Source organism: Polypterus senegalus, chromosome 2 (assembly GCF_016835505.1).
Source record: "Polypterus senegalus isolate Bchr_013 chromosome 2, ASM1683550v1, whole genome shotgun sequence".
NCBI classification, from domain to species: Eukaryota; Metazoa; Chordata; class Cladistia; order Polypteriformes; family Polypteridae; genus Polypterus; species Polypterus senegalus.
This window is the reverse complement of record NC_053155.1, coordinates 58,587,159-58,608,266: the sequence shown is the minus strand read 5'-3', so window position 1 is coordinate 58,608,266 and position 21,108 is coordinate 58,587,159. Positions and strand designations below refer to the sequence as shown.

At 35.8% G+C, this 21,108-nt stretch overlaps 1 protein-coding gene and 1 long non-coding RNA gene across 3 annotated transcripts in view; one reads left to right on the top strand and one right to left on the bottom strand.

The window, feature by feature from the left end:
* Positions 1-962: 962 nt before the first annotated feature.
* LOC120524213 lies at positions 963-9,301 on the bottom strand. Its single transcript, XR_005632771.1, has 2 exons — positions 9,213-9,301; positions 963-1,250 (listed from the first exon to the last, which is right to left on the bottom strand). It is a non-coding gene; the product is annotated as an uncharacterized LOC120524213 (long non-coding RNA).
* A 1,736-nt stretch (positions 9,302-11,037) lies between these two features.
* The window catches only part of LOC120522952 (T-cell surface antigen CD2-like), a 54,814-nt gene continuing 44,743 nt past the window's right edge, over positions 11,038-21,108 (top strand). The window contains exon 1 of one of the 2 annotated variants that reach the window (XM_039743753.1): positions 11,038-11,176. In XM_039743753.1, coding sequence (XP_039599687.1) covers positions 11,113-11,176 — 64 coding nt within the window. In that variant the 5' untranslated portion in view covers positions 11,038-11,112. The remainder of the gene's footprint in view (positions 11,177-21,108) is intronic. The other variant, XM_039743752.1, reaches the window with a different exon arrangement.

Here is a 21,108-nt window from a genome sequence, read left to right as displayed (position 1 = left end):
ACAGTATTTTCAGTTTGCATTGAATATGCAAGAGAGTACAAAAGCAATAGGAACAGCTAACAGCACTTCATCACTTCATCCTACAAAATGGAACACCACATTGCTGCTCAACAAAAGCTAAGACGAGATTGTATACAGGCTCACAGATAAGAAAACTAAACATACTGCACTGAATATACTGTTCCTTGCAACAGAAGATCATAAAGTAAAACAAAATAAAAAGTGTAAAATAAACACAGGCACAAAAGCTGATGAATGGCTCTACTGTAGTTTACGCTAGTAATGAATACAGCTAATAAGGCTACTAACACCATTAATACACTGTCAGCTTAATAGTTAGTTATTAAAGCACTTTACCTTGAGAGGTTAGGAGCATGAGCTGATACAGCGCATTGCTGCACCCACCACATGACAAACCAACTTAGGATCCAGATTAGGACTCGAGTGCAGCCATGCAACGGGTGACACCTCAGCACCACACTAGTTCAGATGGAGTGGAACAGTGTAAGGTTTTTTATGGTGGCTGTAGTGCCAATTCTGCCACCAAGCCCCAGGTTTTTCCCTGAAGATTGGAGGGCCTACATGCAGGGCTGGATGCAGATTAACGTCATACCCAGGACAGAGCAATTGCAGGTTAAGGGCCTTGCTCAAGGGCCCAACAGAGCAGAGTCCCATTTGGTATTTACGGGATTCAAACTGGCAACCTTCCAATTGCCAGAGCAGATCCCTAGCCTCAGAGCCACCAAACCACCCACTTTACCTTGGATGAGGTAAAACTGCCCCAAGGCTGATCCATGATATTACTGGGGTAGAAGACACACATACAGTATACCCAGGGAGATGTTAAACCACTGAGCTTATCATTAGAAGAGCTGAATTTGACAAGTCAGAGAAGTGGAGAAGTAAAAACTCTGCAGCAGTCATTCAATCAAAATCACAGCACATTGCCAACCAGGACTTCTCATTTTTCAACTAATAGTCATTTTTATTCTACTCATTCTTATAATGTGCAATAAGAGCAACAAAATTAAGATGAGGGGTGGGGTTCCTTCACGGGGTGCACTATTTAATGTGCAAAAGAAATTAAGTTATGAGAAGGCACTTCTGAATTGGAGCTCTGTGTCTTTCATTACTGAACACCAACGTCTGGCCTTGTGTGTTTTTAAATATAAGAGCAGTTGGGTTGGTCAGGTCTTCTGACCCCAAGGAAGAAGTAACATCGGAGGTCTTCCCGCATGTCATCTCTTGGTCTGTAGATAAAAAGGAATGAAGAGTTAACAACCACAACACCTCAACTTCCAGAGTTCCTAATTTTAACTTTGTAGAATACAAAGCTGTGTGAATCCAAAATATGTCAGTTTTGTTATTATGCAAAACACAAACATTAAAAATTAGTATAAATATATAACAATAAGTTTGGCTAAGTATTTCTGTTTCAGGGGAAAACTTGTCAGACCTGGTTCTGAATGTGCAGAAAGGTGTGCTATCTGCTGAGCCATCATACAGTTTATAAAAGTGTTTTTTTATACCCACAAAAAATGTTAAATTGCTGCCATTAAATTGCTTGCCTTAAAGTATAAGAGACCTGAGTTCAGTTCCTACCCTGAACACTGCTTATAAGGAACTTGAACATTATCCCTATGTTTGTGCAAGTGTAACTTCCTCTCAAAGGCTCACATAATACAGAAAGTTTATTGAAATTGTTTTTCAAAATTCCCTTTTACAATAGACTAATGCCCATTCAATTCCTGATGTTGCAGGGAAGAACTCTGGCTTGACGATCATAGAGTTTTAAAATATGTCATAGATAAACAATGCAGAAAGATAACTACTGGGTCTGTTATATATAGAATCTCTGCCACTAGGTGTCAGTATAATTCAAGAAATAGCTGGCATATTTTACTGTCCTCCCGTAGTACAGTAAATGAAATGGTATTAGTTATACTGTGAAAAGGGTTTACTGAAAATAAATCAAAACTGATAAGTCAAATGGGTTTTTAATCTTACAAATAAGTAAACATTTCAAACTATAATACTTAAAAAACATATACCTGCAATGCACTGGCACCCTGTCTGGCGATTGCTCCTACCTTGTGCCCTACACCTGCTGGGATAGTCTCCAGCCTCCAGTGGGTTTAACAAATGGTGTGGTGTGGTGCACTTAAAAAAATAAAAGTATTACTATTTCATTTTTTGCTGAGAGTGGATAAGAATGAATATTACATTAATACTATTACAGATGGTTTATTAATCACATGTAAATTTGGATCATTTTAGGAAATATCCATTGTAAGTGATGTATGGGATTGTCCAGCATTCAATCCAGGAAAATAGCTATAATAATACAAGGACGGGGGGAGTTAGCCTGTTCAGAATATATACTCCTCCGACATGCTAGAGGGCAGCATCCATGTGTCACTGCTCCCATTTACAGACCACGTGGCAGGCTGAGAATTGTAGTTCCATTAAATAGCCATGGTTGGTGTTTTGAATGCTGCCAGGGGGAGCTACAGGGATGGACTATCTCTACTTTATTAAACTTCCACCTGACCTGGAATTATCTCCTCCAGACTGCCCAGACACTGGAAATACGTCTCATCTTGGAGAGTAGGAGTTAAGAGATGGCAAACAACACTTGTGTGGAGGACAAGGAGTGGGGAGGAAGACAAGAAAGAGGAAGAATTCAAATTCCCTGTATATACAGTACTGTTTAAAGGTACTTGGATAAAATAAAATCATTATATTTGAACCTGTGACTGTATTTGTGACAGTTGTGTCCAGGGTTTGGGGTTCAGTGACGCCCCCTATCTTCCACAACATCAATATACTGACTTGTTACAATGTGCCTGTCTCATGGATACCACTGAGCACGGGCTTAACCCACACAGGATTTTATTATTGGAAATCAATAAGACTTCAATTTTGAGTATGTAGTGAATATACTGTAATTCTTACAACCATTGAAACAAACTGTTTAAAGTAATCAGGATGCCAAAATGTACAAAGAAATGCATTCAATGTAAATGCAGTGGATTTGGAAACTATTCAGACCCCTTCAATTTCTTCACCTGTTATTGTACTGTAGATTTAATTTTAAATGGATACATTTGCCATTTCTGCCCATCAGTCTACTGTATATTAAATAACCTATATTGACAAAATGAAAACAGGTCTTTAGAAAGGTTTGCAAGATTATTAAAAACCTGAAATCTCTCTTCATGCAAGTATTCGCAGTCTTTGATGTGGTACTTCAAACTGGTTTGCTTCAGTTATCCCTGAGATGTGTCTAGAACTTGGCTGAAGTTCATCTGTGGCAAAATGAATTGACTGAATGTTGTTTAGAATGGCACTATTATATATAAGATAACTGAGCAAGAAGGACCACAGTCCGGACAGCGACCAGGAATCAAATGATCACTTTAACAGAAGTTCACTGCTGAGATGGGAAAGCCTGTCAGAAGGACAACCATCTCAGCCATACTCCATCAATCAAGCATTTATGGTAGAGTGGCTAGACAGAAGCTACTCTTGAGTAAATGATACTTGACTGCCTACTTGAAGTTTGCCAAATGGCATTGAAAGGACTCTGAGAGACTAGTGAAACAAAAATTGAAGTTTTTGGCCAGAGCTTCAAGTACTGTGTCTGGCAAAGACCACACACTGCTCATGACCTGCCTGATACCATCATTACAGTGAAGCATGGTGGTGACAGCAACATGTTGTGGGTGTGCTTCTCAGTGGTAGGAGCAGAAAGAAAATCTGCTCCAGAATGCACACAACCTCAGACTGTGGTGACAGTTCACCTTTCAGCATGACAATGACCCAAAACATGCAGCCAAGACAACGCTGGAGTGACTGTCACTATCTTTCAGTGGCCCAACCAAAGTCCTAACTTAAGCCCAGAGAACTTCTGTGAAGAGACCTAAAGATGGCTGCTTCCCATCCAATCTAATGGAGTTTGAGAGGATCTGCCATGAAGAATGGGATAAACTGCCCACATCCTGGTGAACAAAGCTTGTGCAAACATAGCCAAGAAGACTTAAAGTTGTAAGTGCTGCCAATGTGGCTTTTACAAAGTACTGAATTAATAACCTGTCTTCAGAAAGGTTGTAGAGAGTAAAGTCATCTGAATACTTTCTGAATCCACTGGAAAATCAAGTACTCTAAGGTAGGATTTAAGGATATGCCAAAGGTCAAAAATCATAAGCTGATATATTGAAATTTAAAAGAAAACAATAGGGTTCAAATCAAAGAAACGTTATGGTCGTGAATCTTTAAAAAGTACTAATGTATGGTAAGTCATCCACCTATCCATTTTCTAAACCCCCTTTATCCTGTGAGGAAGATGGCACCTATCCCAACAAGTGCAGGACACAAGGCAGGAACAGTTCGTGAAGAGGGTGTCAGTCCAATGCAGGGTGAACACGCACTGACAGACAGACACGCACACAAACATAAACAATTTAACATCAGCAATTCACTTAACGTGCATGTCTTTGGACTATGGGAGGAAACTGGAGCACTTCACACAGAGAGGGCCCAGGACATTTGCCCCGGCCTCCTTGTTGTGAAGCAGCGGTATTGTCACTTCTCCACCATGCACAGTAAGCCTCAAGGCTTAATATAGTAAGGCTTTAGTTGTCATCGGAAGGCTAATAGTTCCTCTAATTAGACAACCAGCCTTTCATTAAAAGAGTTTTGGCAAGAACATAATTTAGTTAGGCTACATAAAGGAAATACTTAAGAAAATCCAAAATAAACATTGATTTTGGAGTTGCAAGGCAATAGACTGACTAATTATTAATGTCATGATATTGCTCAAATGAGTTGCACAAAACTGCAAAAATCCTCCCCAAATTTAACACTTTATTAAAGTAGTTTTATTTAATGAATTCAAGAAATAAAAAAAATCATAATTAAATAATTTGAAACTATGAAAGAGTAAATAAGCATATACAAGCTTCAAGTCAATAGCCAAATTCAAACAACTAAAATTCAAAATTTAGAAAATAGAAAGATTTAAAAGTTATTTAAAACTTTAGTAACAGAAGCACAAAATGAGCTGAAGAACACAGCAGGATACACTAGCTAAATACAACGTGAAAAGGCTAACAACCATCAGATGTCCTAAATAGGCCTCAGAGTTAGCCATGGCCCTAGCTATCCATGAACAACTGCCAGCAGTTATTGCATCAAAACATAGAAAACCAAAAAGAGCAATAGAATGAGGAGAAATTAAAAACACCAAGTTAAACATAGACTAGACAAATTTAAGTAAGATGGGGAAAATGATCAACACCAAGAAAGAATTATACTGCTGTTGTACTCACTTAATTTAGATGGACCAGGGAATAAGACGTAGCCAAAAATCAGACTAATCTTTTACTGAAACCCAATTCAAACCCAAAAATAAAAAGTCAAAAGGTTGATGCCTAAGACAAAATAAGATTAGAACAGTGCACAAAGTAATTTAGAGGTTATCCGCAAACTAGGATGTTTATGAAAGTGTAGGGAAAGATAAATTAATAACTCATTTAACTAATTACCTATTTTACCTTCAGTGATGCTAATAATTATTTAATTAATTTGGTAGGTTTTCTATTTTCTCTGTATGAAGGAATCCCAGACATTAGACTTACATCTAGGTAACTGAAGAACACTCATTTTAAGAAACAGAATAATACAATTTATTGACAAGCAGAAAGATAATAGAAGCATGACAACTGCATACATACCAACATGGAAGGCAGGATGCAAACTAAACAAGATAGACAAACATCTAACACAGAAGAAGCTGGCAATTTAGGGTTCTATTTTATTTTAAAAAAAGATAAACAGATTTATGATACAAAGTCTATAAAGATGCTGTGTGGAGTTGTAGATTGGGTAGATATCACTCTGCCAAGGAAGGACAGCACACCCTAAGTTAGGAGAATGTGAGAAAGGGGGTGGAGATTTTCACAGCAAATTAATAAATTGGAGGACCACACATTCATTATCACTTGCCTGCATGGAGTGAGGTATTACCTTATTGGCGGTAAACAGCGTAGCACAAATTGCTATTACTACGATGCTGAAAGTGTTCAGCTTGGAAAAGGCATGAGACATCTTCTCATCAGTTTGTATTTGCTCTTTCCCACAGCCTGTAAAAACAGGAAAGCTAAATCACCTGTCATCAGAAAACCTGAGGCAGACAAGTCCAGTCCATAACCCATGAATCAGAAACCGAAAAACCAAGCAAGAGTCCACATTAAACAGGAAAATAATCCAGTACTTGTAAAGATATTTTCTCTACCAACCTCATAGAATCTCTGAGGGACTCGTTCCTCAGTCTGAAATATATAGGTTGAAGGAGGGTCCCTCAGCAGTGACATAAAGGTGGCCCTGTCTCTTCCACTCAGAGAAAATAAGGAATGTATTCAAAACTACACACATAATGCATAAATACTAAATAAAACATACCAATATTACCAAAAATTACATGATAAAAACACATGAAAAGCAACAGAATAACAGAAAATAAACATCAGCCAGGTAACTAACCTGGCTGTAACATAATAGCTGCAGCAGTTTTTGACACACAGTGTCTAAGTTCATATGTGTCTTGAAAAGTGCCTGTTCTATATGTATGATGTTGAGGAGAAGTACAAAGTTATATGACGTTTATTTGAAGAGTGAAAATGCTACTTAAGATAGACATATCCTAAGTGACAGCCTTCTTCATAGTTAATGTATTGTATATTTTACTGTACCAGAGTAGGATTTAAGTGCCTGCGGTGTTTCATACAGTGATTAACATGAAACTTTTTCAAATGTGAGACCTGAATAGTATTCAGCATATTTCTTAGGAGTATTTATTCAAGCAATATTCAAAATTGTAAACATTCTAATCTTAATTATTTGTTGGCAGGCATAGTTCAGACATAAGGGTATATCTCTCAAGGACTTACTCAGAGCTAAATTTAGGCAATCTGTGCATTATGTTTTCAAAATTAAAAAAGATTAAAGTTGCATAAGGTAAAGCTAGAGATTTTCTTATTCTCCCTTTATGAGGGATATGATTTGAAATTCAGTCAAATAAAAAAGTAATAATAAATTGTAATATAATGCAGAACTGTATAAAAAAACATAATATTTTAAAACATAAAAATGCAACATTATCATATTCTGATACAAGCATTAAGATAATATCTTATTGTGGGGTCCCTGGCAATTCTTACCTGTCAGTTATGTGGATTATGTGAAGTCTGAGGAAGAAGAAATCAAATGCATGAGAGGAGAATTATTTTTGGTGTGCAGTGGATTATGTCTTGTCCCTAGTATTGATGAATGTATATTAATTTCTAGGGATGCAGTAGCATGCATTTTTTTCTATTCATTAGATTATCTTACCCCTGAATAGAAGATATCTCCATATTTTTTAAGTAAAGTGTCACCCAATACATTGACATGTATGGAAACATCTATTTTACTTTTTCAGATTTAACAAATTGTAAATACCACTATAGAACACATAACCAATGAATATAATATATACAATTGCTTTCATTCAGGAAGTGGTTAGGAAATTGCAATTTTAAGAGCGAAAAAATCCGATTTATAACAAACTAGTTACAGAGAAAGTCTAAGTGTGAATCATTCAGTTTTTTAACTCCACAAATCAGTATATGTACTGTATATTACAGAAGATAGTGATTTCCGCCTTATGCCTTCAGAGGTTCTAATTCTTCATCTCTGTCCAGAAAACACATAGTTTTCTCCTTCTGCTAATTCTTTCCTATGGGTAATCCTACTTGTTGTCCTGCAGTCAGATGATATGAATGAAAGGTAAACAGGTAGGACCTAACTGGATATCTTCTTATGATGAACTGGCACCCCATCTATTTTTGGAACCTGCCTTGCACCCAATGCTGCTAGGATGGTCTCTGGCTCCCCATGATCCTGAATTAAACAAGTGACCTTAATGATTGGTAACTATTGCAGCAGAGAGACATTGTAATTCTGGCAGACTACTACATCCTTAGTAAAGCTCACATGGTTACCAGCTGAGAATATTGACAGTGAACCCCCTTCACAGTCAACCCCCTTACATGTCTTCTCCATGTGAAATTGGTTGTAAAACATCTGTGCCAAGCATATCTTACAAATGAAAGCTATTGCTATACTCCACCAAACCGACCTATCTCAACCTTCTGCTTTGACAGTGAATGAAGAAAGTTCAAGAAGAATTTCATGGTAGCTTGAAATGGAAAAGTCCTAAAAAAAACTTGTAACAGGCTATCATGTGTGCATACCAAAGGAGAAACACCACACAGAGAAAGAAAGTATGTGCAAAATTCCATACAGACAACAAACAGGAGCAGGAATTAAATCCAAGACACTAAATCTATCAGACAGGGCTGTTAACAACTATGGGCATTACATCAATTGAATTTTAATTAAATGACATTTTGAAACTAAATTATCAGCCTCTGTATCAGCCTAAGAACATCTTTTCATATACTTCACACAGCACTGGTTGGATAAGCCTGTTTGCCCCCTGGTTTGTGAAACTGTACTGGCAGCTGGTTTTGGCTAAGCCACACTTCTTTGGTACGCAGAGCAGCAGGCATACAGCAGCAGCTTTCAAAGCTAGAAAATTAGGGCAAGAAACTGCACCTGTTTATGTGTCAATAGGTTTGTTAACATTTTCATGCAAAAAGAAATAAAACAAAAATAATACACATGCATATATGCATGTATATATATATATATATTTATAAATATATACTGTATATATAAAGTATATGACAATATATGCAATTAGACTGATGATTTTCATACATTTTTTAATAACTTTTCAACACTAAATAAGAGATCATTACTTCACTACTGGTAGTACTAGGATGTTGTACCATCTTAGCCATTATGGATATAGCAAGAAGTTAAGCAAAATGACACCTTTTATTGGCTAACTAGAAATATTACAATATGCATGCTTTCAAGTTAACTCAGACCCCTTCTTCAGACAAGATGTAATTCACTGCTGGTGCTATTTGTCCATCCATTTATCCACATATTCCATTATATGACAGCTTTGGGGGGTATTTTGCTGGGATCAGACTCAAAGTTAGTGCTATAACTAGTTTGAATATTTCTATTTCATATCATTTCATTTCATTAAAGACTTTGCAATGTTTTCAGTTTTTTTGTTCCAGCCGCTCAGTACTTACCTTGAGAACTGTTGACATGACTGCAATGGCTGTACTGAGAAAAGCTCTAAGTTTCATCTTAATGACATCTCACATTTTGTTTGTGCTAGCTGGTACAATGCGTGTGAAGGTGTGAACCACATCCTCAGCGTCTCTGTTTGTGTGTCTGCAGCCAGTTTGTGGTCTTTGTTTTATTTTTCCTACAGCTACAACTGAAAAACTAAAAAAAGTAAGAAGAAAAAATCTCTCTACTGTGTTAGTCAGGATCAGCTGTAGACTACAGAGTAACTACTGGGAGCCCACTTGTAATTATCCCCAGAATATTTTTATCTGTACAATTGCAATACTTTAGAAACCTGAACAAATAGTTAAAACTAACAATTTCTATAAACCTTTGCTTTAAAAAAACATAGCTGTTGAAAAGAGGAGGCATTTTCCATTCGTCCATCTATCAATCCATGAGACACAAGACAACAGGACTTTGAGGGGATGCAAACTCAGGCATACTTGCATACAAGTAGAACTTATACTGAGTCAAATTAGAGACAATAGTCAACCTTATATGCGATATGGGCAAGTACTACCCAAAACAACAAAGAAACGCTGAGCAAATATGAAAACCTTCATATATACTGTACATTGACTGAGCTGGGAACTGTACTCAGCTTCCAGAAACTGAGGACTGTTTACCTGTTTAACATGTAGCTAATCATGTGTGGACTGGCAGCATTGCTTCCTCAAGAACAATCCTGAACACAGACCCTATCACTACTCACCCAAACCTGTGTGGTCAATCAATTTGCTGTTGACACTACCATCAAAGGCCCAAGCACCAATGATGATGAGTTGGCTAATGAAGAATATAGTGAGTGTCAGGGCAAAGGTTTCTCACTGATGGTCTGACTTGACCGCCAGGTGCACCATCTTCTTCAGACATTTTTGGGTACGCCACAGATTAACCGCTGTCTGTGTGATGAAAGTCGGCCTTTTTCATTGTTAATTTGCTCTACATCTACATGAACCCATTGAAATAAAAATAATGTTTTGTAGTGGGCAAGGCATTGAACTGTATTCCCCAAAAGCTGTTGGATCAATCCGTGCTACCGATTCACTGTGGGAACCTGAGAAATTCATTTAACCTGCTTGTATTCCACATTGCTAAATAAGAATGTTAATAAATACACTCTATCTTGTTGTTATAATTTCCTCCAATTAAATTCATTAGACAAATATACAATAAAAATAATAATATAATCATCATCATTTTTACTAGTCCTCTCCACATTCTCAGGTACAATTCCAACCTTTTACCATTCTCTTATAATTCAGATCCTGACAGGAACCATGCCACTCTTTTTTGGAAGACGTCTTACAGTAAGACGATCCAAGATGCCCATTTGTACAGTTTGGGATGACTGACAAATATTCTCTACAATCTAAGTTAAAAAGTTATAATTAGATCAAATTTACTTTTGGCACATGTCCTTAGTGCCTCCAGAGAACCTTTACAACAATTTACAATACAAGAAAAAAAGCAAAAATGTACAATAGAAAAATAAGCTCATTCTGTTATACATAGGCATACATGTAAAATATTTAACAGAATCCAAGATGCAGTCAGTCCAATAAAAAGCACAAAATAGGTCATTACTAAAATGTTGGGTCAACATACACAAATACTATAAAAATACTCTCATACACACATATGAATATGACAGTTTTTGATCAAATGGTGGCACTTGCAGTGGAAGGCGAGCAATTAAAAGAGGAGAAGCCAAAGAAGACAATCTTTTTTTCTGCACTTTAACTCTGAAAAATCTTCAGATGAACCACTCCCTCTCAAGTAACACGCAGGAAGCAGGTGTTAGGCCTGAAGTACCTTCTAGAGTGACTGATTTTACTCTGTGCTTTCTGCGGAGGGATGGCTCTTAACATTCTTTATGTTCCTTTGTTTCTCTGTTTGCTGCATATTGCAACAGCATCAGGTAGGATGAAATCAATTCAGAAACCATGCTTAATTGTCACTTCATTCATAATGCTGTTTGAAATTAAGAAAAGCTTACTGTCTGTACAGAGTGAAGAAAAATGTTTTACTCGAGACTTTTCTAATTGTTGTTGAATTCTTGAAGAAATGATCATTTTCGCTATGTTAATCCTGTGCTTTGTACTTTACTATATTTTATCGAGTTCTGCTAAAGCAACTACCACTGGTGGAAAGAAAACCAGTTTAACTCAAAGATCTGAAGAATCTGATTTTAATCACTCAATGAGTTAATAATCTTTGTTACTCTCTGTATATTGCACATAATTCAATTTATATTGAAACAAAGATGCATTCTTCTTCTTTTGGTCAGTCTTTTCACCTACAGTATCATTTTTTAAAAACATCTTTTCATGAATAATTTGAAATGCATTCTCTATGAAAAATATCCATTAAGGGAGCTAAATTTCAATTTATGTTATAGTTAAAAAAATATTCATTAATCTACATAGATATTCCCAATTTCCATCCTGAAAGGACTTCAATAACAGCAGGTTTTCACTACAATCAATTTTTTAATTAGCCACTGTTTTAGAACCAGCACTCAAATTCAATTTCAATAACTAGTATCGGAAATTCCATGACAGACTTAAAATGATGTAATATATATAACTACAGCATATTTTTTAACTATATACTATAAGCATAATAAAAACTAACTGTAGTATGTTATATAAGAGATTTAAAATACTGTATAACTGGAAGATGAGATGTATTAATAATCCCTAACAAGTGGCTTTCCATTTAATGCTCGAATAGTTCTTCCATACATATTATATACATTTATACACATGTGGAAATACAAATGCTGGCTAATGTTGAAATATGCTACATAATTAAATTTTACCCCCCAGGAACAATAAAGTTCTATCTATCTATCTATCTATCTATCTATCTATCTATCTATCTATCTATCTATCTATCTATCTATGGCAGTCAGTTTTTTAACGCACGCAAGTTAAGTTTTATAATTCTTTCATGGATTTATTGAATTGCAGTCATCAGGAAAATACCTGTTTAGTGGGTTAAATTAAAGTACACAATATTTATAAACAAATGCACTTAGCTAAATACTTTCCCTGGAGATTTTGCAGATTTTCATTGCAATTTTAAAATCAGCAGCTATTATAAAAACCTTGGAGAAATAAATTCCATTAACTATTTTGTGAAATTTCCCAGCATATTTAAAATGATTTCCCTCAAAAACTATGTAATTATACCACTACATTATATAATTTAGGATATTAAAACTATAATTCCCAGTTCAAAAGAAATAATAATCATTTATATACTAACAAATACTAACAGCTTTCCATTACATATTCATACAGTCCTTTCATACTGTATATTACACATACTCACCGTATACCTAAATATAAATCCTAAAATATTATACATAAATTAATAAAATGTGATTAGGTTTCAAATAAAAAAGGGTATAAAATTAATATGTAATTTTAATGCATTTCATTCATAGTTTTATTCTGGATGATTCATGTGCTCGTTAAATCATTTCTTAACTGTGAATTGTAGCAATTAGAAAACAGGTGCAAATCACTACTTTGTGGTCCACATTAGAAATGAATTATTGTTATTTATCATTGCATTGTCTTTTTTTAAATTAATTTTACCAAAAAAAAAGTTGCTGTTAAAAGAACAGGCTAAGTAGTCCGCTAAGAGATAATACAACAATGTGCATGCTAGTTAAAGAATTATATAGATCCCACATGCAGAAATATAGGCAATTAGATTAAGCCAAAAATGTAAGTCAAATTATACACACTAGTGTTATTGGAATGAAATCCAGCAGCAACTGCAGCGGCACAGGGCTAGAATTGGGCACCCTCAGTTTAAAGAGTGTCTTTATTTGTGGCTTTAGGTAATAGTTTCAAGTTTTTCAACCATAGCCACATATATTTTTATATATGCTTGAAATACTTAACAGCAGAAGAGACATAACCTATGACAAAATATAACAATAATTTTGATTTGATTTATAATACAGTTAGTCATAGTCAATCAGTTTTTAATGCATATTATTTTTCATAAATTACAGCTTTTTTATACATCAGTTTGAATCATCACTTAATGAAGTACATGAATATATAAATCAATACAAAATGACAAGAACATGTGTACTTTGAAACAGTCATACTGTTAATGAAATGCTCCTGGACTGATTTATATCGGATGCTTGTGATCATTTAGCTCAGTGGTCCCCATGTTCAGTCCTGAGGGGCACCTTTGGCTTCAGATTTTTATTTAAAACCAATTTCAAATCTCATTCTTAATTTTAATTGATTTAATTGCTTAGTTACTTAAGTTACTTTCTTATTCTAATGCAGGCATATCTGTATTTTGTCAAAGCTTTAAATGTTTACATTTTGTTAACCATTTGCGTTTTGAGTCACTCTTCGCCAAAAGCTAGAAAAAAAAAATTCTAAAGGGGTGAAAATACTTGTGTGCCAAATCCACTTGTCTGCTCATGTTTCATGGAAATGACCAGACAAGTAAATATAGCGCTTAAGGAGTTGTTCCCCTTTTGCATTCAATATGTGTACCTGCATCTGCACCTTCTGCAGTTCTTGTCAGTATTTGGATACAATGAAGGGAGCAAACCCAACACAAAAGGGTAACTATTGTAAAACCTGGTTATAACGTATACCTAAACTAAAGTGTGTATGTTTAATCATCCTAAAAGTTTTTGTTATTGCAGACAATACAGCTGGCTGCCATTTTTTCCAAACATCTGCCCCTTAGGGGGCTCCCTTGGTCCACCTAGCAAGCATGATCTATAATGTAAAAAAGATTTAAAACCTTAATTTCCATATTTGACAGGATAAACAGTTTCCCATTTTGTGAGACCTCAATAAGGAAAATACACTTGGAGGAATGGATAAATGGAATATAAGTCAGTACAGTATGTAGGACTGCTGCTTCAAAGTGTAATTCAACCTGTTCTTCAAAACTTTTATGTTTTCCCACCTGTACATTATGTTCCCAGTATGGTGTCCAATGTCTGCTATCACTCTAAAAGAATGGCAGAGATACATTTTTGAGGCCCTGAAGCTTGAACTGTTATGGGGGCCCCATCACAACCAGCAATGAGGTCTGTGTAACCACTGTTATCTTCTTCAATGGGGTAACCTTTTAAATGATATTTTAACTACTATTATGTTTTAATTACATTGTATTATTAATATTATTATTATTTTTAAAATCTTCTCATACAGTCGACACCCAAAGTTTTTATGCAATGTGGACTAAAGTCGCTTCTGAGGCCCCTCCTGGTTTAGGAAACCGAAGCTTCATTAGTTTCATAGCAGAAACACCCTGGTCTAAAATAATCAGTTTATCACTCATTCTACATGCGACTGTTTGCAAAGCTTATTTGACCTTTCTCCACCTAGGGAAGGGTAATATATATTGTCTTTTCTGCCTCCCAGTTTGAATACATGAAATTTATTTATAAATATATAATGTTCATATAGATATATAAATGCAGAAACTATAAAAGAGCTGCATTAGGATTTCATCTACACCTAATAAAGAGCCAAATGCATGTTTGACTCTTTAAAAATTTTCCCTGTAGAATCAACTTTTAATATTTTTTCCTAATGCACATAAATAAAATATAAATACATTAATGAAAACAAATTCTTTTAGTTTCATATAAACATATATATATATATATATATATATATATATATATATATATATATATATATATATATATATATATATATATATATATATATATATGTTCATTATGTATACTGTGTATATAAACTGGTCAAGGCTGAGTGAATGAAGTATATGGCTGGTTCTTAGTTTACAGTTATTACTATTTCTAGAGTTTACAGCTTCCCACAACCAAGCAAGGGAAAAAGTGAGTTTAGAAAATGGATGGATCCAACTAATACATTTGTAAGCTAAACATTTTAGAATTATGTATAGAAAGATACATTTTTACTGTATTATTTATTTCAAATAAATTAAGTTCAGGGCATCATAATGGTGTAATGGTAGCACTGCTGCCTCACAATAAGGAGAGCAGAGTTTGTGTTCTGGATCCTCCCGGCGTGGAGTTTGCATGTTCTGCTTTTGTCTGAGTGGGTTTCTTCTGGGTGCTCTGGATTTTTCCCCCTGCCTGAAGACATGGCGGTTCGGTGAATTGGTGACACTAAATTGTCCCTAGTGGATGCGTGTGTATGTGTTAGCCCTGCACTAGACTGGCACCCTATCTAGGATTCCTTGTGCTGTATACTAGCTGGGATAGGCACCAGCCCCTGCAGTGACTATGGTCTGGATTAGGTGGGTTAGAAAATGGCATTGAATGACATTAAATTCGAAAACAAGCCATCTTCAACTTAACCAAAGGTTTACCATCATCTCTCTCAAAGACAACTGCATTGTAAATGAAATCAAATTAATAAGAGGACAGATTTGAATTTGCTTTTCCCTTTGTATATGAGTAAGCATTACAAAACACAACTCAATATATGAATATTAAATGGTCAAGTAATGATGAAGAATAAAGACCAGGAACATGTAGTTTATGTTTAAGCATCACATTAAAAGCCACAAGAATTTATTTTAAAATAATGCAAATACTGTTATGGCGCATCTGGGAACCCACATTTTATCTGGTTTCTTATTCATTTTTTTTTTACATTTTTTCAAATCTGTATATATAAAGTCAATGTATGTGTGTATGTATGTTCCAGCATCACCTCTGAACGGCTGGAGCAATTTTCATGAAAATTGGTACACATGTTTCTCATTGGTCAACTAAAATCAACCCTAAAGATCCTAACCCCTTGCGGCCTTGTATGCATTTTATCATCCAGTTAATGACCACCACAGGGTGAACTGGAGGTGACTGCCAGCATTCTGTGTGTTTGATCACCACTGCGCGACTGTTGCTTTTAAAATTAAATAGAGTTGGCTGCTTTCGAGTGTCAATTGGTGACATATATACAGGGGTCAGTGGTAGGGCCGCTGCTGTTTTTAATATGTATAAATGATTTAGATAGGAATATAAGTAACAAGCTGGTTAAATTTGCAGATGATACCAAGATAGGTGGATTAGCAGATGAAATGTAATGTCAGTAAATGTAAAGTATTACACATAGGAAGTAAAAATGTTAGGTCTGAATACACAATAGGCGGTCGGAAAATCAAGAGTACACCTTATGAGAAGGATTTAGGAGTCATAGTGGACTCTAAGCTCTCGACTTCCCGGGAGTGTTCAGAAGCCATTAAGAAGGCTAACAGAATGTTAGGTTATATAGCACAATGTGTGGAGTACAAGTCCAAGGAGGTTCTGCTCAACCTTTATAGTGCACTGGTGAGGCCTCATCTGCAGTACTGTGTGCAGTTTTGGTCTACAAGCTACAAAATGGACATAGCAGCACTAGAAAAGGTCCAGAGAAGAGCGACTAGGCTGATTCCAGGTCTACAGGGGTTGAATTATGAGGAAAGATTAAAAGAGCTGAGCTTTTACAGTTTAAGCAAAAGAAGATTAAGGAGGTGACATGATTGAAGTGTTTTATTGAAGTGAATTATGAAGGGAATTAGTACAGTGGATCGAGACTTGTATTTTAAAATGAGTTCATCAAGAACACGGGGACACAGTTAGAAACTTGTTAAGGGTAAATTTCGCACAAACATTAGGAAGTTTTTCTTTACACAAAGAACGATAGACACTTGGAATAAGCTACCAAGTAGTGTGGTAGACAGTAAGACGTTAGGGACTTTCAAAACTCGACTTGATGTTTTCTTGGAAGAAATGAGTGGAAAGGACTGGCGAGCTTTGTTGGGCTGAATGGCCTGTACTCGTCAAGAGTGTTCTAATGTTCTAATTTTTAATAAAATTTACAAGACCGTAAGACAAGCACATTAGTGAGTCTTCTCTGTTGGTTAATTTATTTTTATTTTTAAAGTTGTGTTTTTTTATTATATTTTTCTCAAACAATTAAAAAAAAACACTTCATTTTCTTCTCCGGCAACACTGGATATTTTAGCTAGTTAATAATAAAATAATCTGTTTCTCAAGGTAAGCACCTACAGTTCATTTTGGAGTTCTAGGTAACAAACACCTAACTTCCCAATGGCATGTATGCTAACTTAGCGACTGTGTGTGTGTGTAAGTGGGCCTTGCAATGGACTGACGTCTGACTGAGGGCTTATTCTGGCCCGGTGTTCAATACTGCCAGGGTAAGCTATAGTTCTTGTGCCTCTAAAATCAACTTTATCAGGTTCAGTATATTTAAAACTGTATATGGCATATAATGTACACTTTAAAACTTTAAATAACCTTTTGAATTCAGCCATGAAGTGCGTTCGTAACTTAAAAAACAACTAGCAAGCATGAAATCATTTAAATTAAATAATGCATTTTCTTTCATTTACTAATGTTTTAATAATACTAATAAATCAATGAATACCTAAAATTGTATGGAAAATAATTATGTTTAAATTAAACTAAAATATTAAGGATTAAAAAGCATTTCCATCTGACAGAAAACAAAACGTGGTTTGAGCTGTAAAAGCTTTTTGACATACACAAGAGGATGTGAGAAGTCTAAAATATTTCCATGACAAAATCAAGAAGTTTCACCGTGTTCTTTTGACTTTAAATGACTCTGATAATATTCACACTTAGCAAATACATTCAGAGGAATCAATGTTACTTAAGGTTTATTCCACTGGGTGACCTCGAAAAACTTTGTTTCATGAGATGTCTGACATTATCTCTCCAGCAAGTAAGTAGTGTGCATTTCTGCAAATTTGAAGATAGTTACATTTAATTTACATAGTGCTTTTCTAGACACACAAAGCACTTTAGGCAGACAGTGAGGAGCCATTTCAACCACCCGCAGTGTTCAGCCTCTACCTGGATGATGTGATGGTGGCCATTCTTGTTCCGGTATGCTCACCACACATTAGCTTTTAGGTGATAAAGGGTTAAGAGAGATAGCCAATTAGAAACAGGAGATGATTAGGGTGCCAGAATGGACAAGGCTATGGTGGGCAATCTAGCCAGGATATTGGCTCTATTACTTTCAAAAGATGCCCAAGAATCTTTTATGACCACAGAGAGTGAGAACGTCAGTTTTAAGTCTTATCTGAAGAATAACACCATTTTGACAGCACTGTGTCCCGAAACTGCACTGGGTGATTGGGATCCACACTCAGACCACAGGGTAAGCGCCCTCGGCTGGGCTCACCAACACCCCCTCCAGGAACAACCCAAGCTTTTTTTAGATGTTCTCCCATCCAAGTGCTGAACAAACATCCTTAGCTTTAGATGGATTACCTGTTCTGAAGTGCAGCTGGTATATGTAGAAGCAGCAAAGCTGTACTTTCCAATCTCACCATTAGTTCAAAAATTGTACTCATATTTTACCTTGGCATGCAGTATATCCAGTAAATACACTGTACATGGTCTCCCTAATGTCCTCTAATTTTTACATTCAATTTACTGAAGTTAGTAAGATTTATTGATGAAAATGATATTTCATTTTCATCCTGTCTGCAGTAATGAAATGGGCTTCAGAAATCCTGATTACAAGTCTTATACTGAATTATGCCCTTTGTTTGGGACAACGCATCTGCAGCAGTTTCAAGGTTATCCAAATTATATTTGTCTATTGATGACATATAGATGTGCACCCTTGGGACATGCTTTATCATTTAAGAAAAAAAAAAACAGATTAATGTTGAAAGAGCAAATGTTTCTGTGGCACCAAAATAATCTTCTTAAAGTTTTTACTAAAGAATTAGATTAAGATGATACCAATAATGAATGTCCTACTTTTATAAAGTATTTGCAGTTGCCTCAGCAGCAATTCATACTAATAAAACTTCCACACCTGTAAAATGAAAAATTGATTATTGTACTTTGGGTGGTTAATTTGATGTGTACTCTATTTTCTTTATACAGTTATTTGTTGAATAAAGATATACAGTATGCATTATATGTTAAGAGTGGAAGCTGTATGGTAGTAAGGATCCAATGATTCCATAGATGTATCCAATTGACATCTTCTCACAAACACCTTCTTCTAAAAGGATTTTATGTGGAAAATTACAGTACCTGACTATTAAATGAACCTGAATGGAGACATGGCTATAGGGCAACGTAAGGAGCATGGCATATTTTGCGGTATTCACTTACACCTAGTGCCAGAAATATGGGCTACAGTTTTGTAATTTGTTTACAACCTCTGAAGAAGATTATAATTTTAGGGCTTAACATTATGGACAATTTCTTATCGTCAAGCAACAATACTCCTTATCTTATTAATAGAGGTCATCAGCATCCATTCTTCACAAACTTCTAAATATTCACAGAAGAGTGCATACTGACCATCTGCATTACAATCTGGTATAGCAGATATACAATGGCAGAGTATTAAACTGTACAGCAGGAGGTTAAAACATCCCAGTTGATCACCTTCCATTGTGACCCACATGCCTCAGTGGCAAGTGACATATCCTGATTATTTTTAATGTGCTAGTGCAGTGTCTAATCACAACCACCACAGTCTTACGTTTAGGGCTCTAGTGTTCAAATCTTGTCTTGGACTCAAATTCAGACTTTGTCTCTTGTCTTATACTTGGGGATGTTTGTATTCATGTAAATGATGTCATGTTGACTACGGACTCTGGCCAGTTTACGGCTTTGGTTTTGTTAGACCTCAGCTCTGCCTTTGATCTGGTCAATCATAACGTTCTAATTTCACATCTTGAAACGTGCGTTGGTTTACGGGGCATAGTATTACAATGGTTTAGGTCATATCTTTCTGATAGGAGGTTTGTGGTCAATATTGGGCACCATTCCTCTTCTGAGATACAGTTAAGATCTGGTGTACCTCAGGGATCGATTCTGGGTCCAGCGTTGTTCTCTCTTTATCTGCTTCCATTAGGGTCTATCTTTAGTAAATATGGGGTCTCTTTCCATCTGTATGCAGATGACACTCAGATTTATATTCCTTTAAAGCGTGGAAATAAGAATGCCTTTAAGCCTATTCTGGATTGTTTGGAGGAGCTAAAACTTTGGCTGGCAACAAACTTTTTGAGCCTCAATGAGAGTAAAACTGAATTCATAGTGTTTGGTCCCACTGATCAATGCGTATATGATTTTAAAAGTACATCTCTATCACCGTACAGTACCTCATGTGTCAGAAATCTGGGTGTTTTGTTTGACAGTAACCTCAAATTTGATAAGCAGATAAGTACAGTGGTTAAGTCTTGTTTTTACCATATTCGTCTTCTTTCAAAAGTAAAGCCATTTCTATCTCTAAAGAAGCTTGAAATAGCTATGCACGCATTTGTAACATCTCGGCTTGACTACTGCAACTCTTTATATGTCGGTGTCTCTCAGTTTTGTGTCTCTCGATTGCAGTTAGTCCAAAATGCAGCAGCCCGGCTTCTCACAGGAAAGTGCAAATACGAGAATATTACGCCGGTTTTAATTTCACTTCATTGGCTGCCAGTTAAAGATAGAATTGATTACAAAATCCTAATGTTTGTTTTTAAATCTTTACATAGTCTGGCCCCACAGTACTTAACTGATTTGTTACAGCCTTACATTCCACCAAGATCACTCAGATCTACTAATTTTAATTTGTTGCAAGTGCCTAGGTCAAGACTAAAAACCAGAGGTGACCGTGCCTTTTCTGTTGTTGGTCCAAAGTTATGGAACGATCTCCCGTTTCACATCAGAACTGCTCCAACCTTGTCTGTTTTTAAGTCCACTCTTAAAACGTATCTATTTTCCTTGGCGTTCAACATCTCTTGAACTATTGTTCTGTGTTTTTGGCCTTAGGAACTTCGCCTGTGTTTACAGCTTGTGTGATATCATGTTTT